The sequence below is a fragment of the Topomyia yanbarensis genome, chromosome 3 (genome assembly GCF_030247195.1).
Source record: "Topomyia yanbarensis strain Yona2022 chromosome 3, ASM3024719v1, whole genome shotgun sequence".
In the NCBI taxonomy this organism is placed as follows: Eukaryota; Metazoa; Arthropoda; class Insecta; order Diptera; family Culicidae; genus Topomyia; species Topomyia yanbarensis.
The window spans coordinates 423,308,744-423,312,825 of NC_080672.1; the positions used below are offsets into that span (position 1 = coordinate 423,308,744).

Consider the following 4,082-nt stretch of genomic DNA (forward strand, 5'->3'; position numbering starts at 1 on the left):
ACTTGTACGTTTCGTATTGTGCCTATTAGCTGTTCCATTGTCTGCTTTTGCAAGTGCATAAAACGAGAAAACTGATTTTCATCCATTTTTTAAGTTTTAAGTTTTTAAGAATGTATAAATTCCATCAACGACTGGATTTGTCGTTAGCTTCTGCCGATAGGCTTTGAGGCAGACATCAACATGCACTCTCCATAGCTTCTACCCGCTGCCAAAGTCTGGGGGCGACTGAGTTAGGTAATGGGGCAAACAGTGATAATAAATATCTCAAGCCTTGAGCGCAGTCCACTGGACCTAAAAATAGATAACGAGAGAATAGATTTGGCCCGATCGATGAGAGGGAGAGGTGACGACCTGCTTATAGGAGACATTGGGGGTCGATAGGTCAACTAGGAGGAATTGGAGGCTGCTGCGGTGATCACGATACTGTTGGGAATATGTGATGACATCATCACAGTTCCTCGATGGCGGAGTGGTTAACGCACCCAACTAGAGACTGGGAGATCGCAGGTTCGATTCCTGCTTGAGGACATATCTTTTCTCAGTGTTTCCAATAAAAAGGTGAATTTTCACCGTTTCTTCATTCTCACCGGAACGGTCATTCTTTCTCTGTCTGTTTTCCAGTGGACACGTTCATAAAAAATCCTTGAAAAAGGAAAAAACAATGACTCACGTCAAAACAAGGAATGTATATACAGGGACCCAAATACCGCCTTAAAGGTTAGTTTACAGTCCGGAAAACGTGTCACGGGATTTAGGTCCCTGTGTATTTTAAATGGAGCTCGGGATTTCAAATCCCGTGACGGGAAATAAGTCTACACAAAAATGACAGTTTTCCCGAAGTGTAAACCCAACCATGGGAAACATCACGGGATTTTAAAACTCTTCACACAGAAGTCCGGTCGGGAACAATTCAACACAAATTGTTTCCGAGGGGGAAATTAGTATTTTATAAGGTTTGCAATTCGCTGCAAGTTTGATACTGTTTGTATTTTTAAGAAGCAGCAGAGTTTTTGGTTTGACAGTTTGAAGAGATCTAGGCGGGAATTTTTGCCTGATCAAATCCCGACGCAAATCCCGTGACCCATTTCCCGAACTGAAAACTAGCCAAGGTTCGCATTTAAGATTCATCACAGATAATAGACGTTTAAGCTCGATTTGAATCGTGTGTAAATACCCGCTACTGAAATTCCGAATAAATTAGACGTCTGAAACACGTTTGGCAAACGTTTGCAGATGGCGCAATGATCGATACAATGCAGTTAGAGTGCAGCTGTCAAACACGTGTAGCAAACAGTTGCGCAGATGGCAATAGTGAAACACGGATATCCAACGTTTATCAATTTGAAAGTTTACACAGGTTTTTGAAGAAATTTTGTTCTAGCCTAAACGTCTGTTATCTGTGGATTCATCTTATACGATTACTAAAGTGCCATCTTCGCCATACCTGTATATAGGACATTGGGTCGAGCTGGGTTTCTGGAAGTAACGCTAAGTAACATAGCGTGGTTTGCTTCTCATGTAACGCAACATAAAACTGTCCCGCAACTGTCAAGTCAATCAAATTTTATTTGCAAACAGAGATGCCAGATTTGCAGACAAGTCTGCAAATTCGCAGACTTTTGATTTAAGCTGCAGATTTTTTCGATGACGCAGATATTTGCAGATTTTTTAGTTTGGTTGCAGATATTTGCAGATTTTTTAGTTTGGTTGCAGATATTTACAGATTTTTGAATATAAAGGCTTTTGGTTACACTAGCTTTCCTGACATTTTTTGTATTTCCCAGACTTTTAAAATTATTACTGCAGACATTTGAAAAAAGTACCTGGCATCTCTGTTTGCAAATCGTGAATGTTAGCGATGGTTTGAATTGTGTTCATTGAAAAAGAAAGGTGATTTTTCAATTAAAATCACAATTATGTGTATGGCAGCACAATAAAACGGTAATACAACTACATAAATTAGTAATATCTACAGTGTTTGATTCATTAGCACCGATTACTTTTATATATAAATATGCGCTGTTCGTGTATATTATGTTTTGGATTCGCTTCTGATCGTTTTATCGCAAAGAACCGAACCTGTTACCGATAGCAATGATAAAGCACTTTCTTTATACCTGAATTAGTTTAATCATTATAATTTTGCAGTGACCTTTGATATTGAACCAGCAGCAGGAAACACCAAATCGGATAGCTGTGCTGTGTATTTCTGTTGGTATTGCAGTGTGCGAAAGAGATGGCTCATTCAAAGCCACTGAACGAGGTCTTTAGCTACCTCTCATGGGTCCATGCGGTATCTGGAGCTACGGTTAGTTTTTTTTATTTTCAAAATGTGAACATGTATTATTATTTATGTTTATTTTAGGGGAGCGTAGTGGCAATGTCAGCTTTCTATCCGCTGGACACAGTGCGTTCCAGACTTCAGTGTAGGTATTAGTTCAAATCAGTTAATTTGCGTTACACGTACACTGTGCGTGCTCAACACTCATCTCTGTACACATTATATAATGAAAAGTTTACATGCTATCGAATGAGTTGTTTGTCATCCAACATGATTGAAGAGTCGTTCATGTTGAGCAGCAACTACAGCCAACTCAAACATTACATGGATGGTTTTTTCCTTCTTGCAGTGGAAGAACCGGAACGTCGCAAAGCTCAAAGCACATGGGCTATCTTGAAGCAATTGGTAGCGGAAGAAGGTTTCGACACGCTGTACCGCGGAATGATACCAGTACTGCAGAGTTTGTGCATTTCAAACTTTGTCTATTTCTACACATTTCACAGTTTAAAGGCGATTGGAGGTGGTAGTCAATCGGCTCTAACCGATCTGGTTCTTGGATCGTTGGCCGGTGTGGTGAATGTGTTCACGACAACCCCCTGCTGGGTAGTCAACACTCGGTTAAAGATGAAAGGATTAGGACATCGAGTCAAGGACAATACGATGCACTATGACAACCTCTTGAGCGGGTTGATTTACGTCGGACGCACCGAAGGTGCCAAAGGGCTATGGGCGGGGGCGGTACCATCACTTCTACTGGTGATCAATCCAGCCATTCAGTTCATGGTGTACGAAGCATTGAAACGACGACTTATTCCGGATGTGAAACATGCTTCTAGCGTCAGGTTTTTCGCTATCGGAGCCGTTGCCAAAACGATAGCGACCGTACTAACCTATCCGCTGCAGTTGATTCAAACCAAGTTGCGCCACGCAAACTCGGATAAAAATTCGGACCTTCCTCCCGACACCGATATGATACAGATGTTGCTGATCATTCTGAAGAAGCAAGGTACAGCGGGCCTGTTTCGTGGTCTGGAGGCTAAGCTACTACAGACGGTGCTGACGGCAGCACTGATGTTCATGGCTTACGAGAAAATTGCACGTTTTGTAACGATACTCCTAATTAGAGCGAAGAAGTGATTGATCGTGATTCGAATATTATCATTTATTAGCTTTTAGGTGGCTTGAGGGCTATTGTACTGACGTACTCCATGGCATTAGTTTTGACACAAGTCTTCAAAGTTTATGTATCTAGTCTTGCACATTCCGATTGGTCTATTCCATACTGCTCATTATAAATTATTGAACCACTGGGCCTATTCAAAAGTATGGTGCCGTTTGAGCAAATTCGTTTGGTTTGGAAAAGTGGTGGTATTAGCTTTAAAATTTCGCATTCGCATCCAGACCATTGGTTAAATTAAGTTATTTATGGTACGGTTCTAGATTAGTATTTGCTGGTTTTCAAAGTAGTAGAAGGTGTTTGCCGTAAGATATTCAATTATGATATTGAAATGCAGTTGTATGCTATGGGTTAGCGAATTAAAATCACTATGAAAACAGTTCTTGTATTGTTTTTTTTCTATTTTATTTATGATATGAATACGAACGCAATGTGTTGCCTTGTATACTTAAGGAGGAACGGAGAATTGTTCGAAAACGGAAAAAACTAGTTTTTTCCACACCGTGTGCTAGAACTTCATGAAAATCAATCAGCTTATGTAGAATATTCTTACAGCATTGTTGATTGACTTTCATGAAGATCTAGCATACGGTGCACAAAAAAATTGCTTTTTTTCTTTTTTGC

The 4,082-nt window shown here is 40.2% G+C and overlaps 1 protein-coding gene across 1 annotated transcript; it reads left to right on the plus strand.

The window, feature by feature from the left end:
* Positions 1-1,816: 1,816 nt before the first annotated feature.
* On the plus strand, positions 1,817-3,837 carry LOC131691853 (peroxisomal membrane protein PMP34). Its single transcript, XM_058978527.1, has 4 exons — positions 1,817-1,941; positions 2,149-2,308; positions 2,366-2,426; positions 2,631-3,837. Exons 2-4 carry the CDS (start codon positions 2,237-2,239, stop codon positions 3,416-3,418), a joined length of 921 nt encoding a protein of 306 aa, XP_058834510.1. The 5' UTR covers positions 1,817-1,941; positions 2,149-2,236; the 3' UTR covers positions 3,419-3,837.
* Positions 3,838-4,082: the final 245 nt, after the last annotated feature.

Bases quoted from the DNA above. Each gene is read 5' to 3' on its own strand.
- LOC131691853 (XM_058978527.1), top strand. From the start codon at position 2,237: ATGGCTCATTCAAAGCCACTGAACGAGGTCTTTAGCTACCTCTCATGG. The intron at 2,309-2,365 runs GTTAGTTTTTTT...TGTTTATTTTAG, and splicing joins ATGCGGTATCTGGAGCTACG to GGGAGCGTAGTGGCAATGTC. The intron at 2,427-2,630 runs GTAGGTATTAGT...TCCTTCTTGCAG, and splicing joins AGTGCGTTCCAGACTTCAGT to TGGAAGAACCGGAACGTCGC.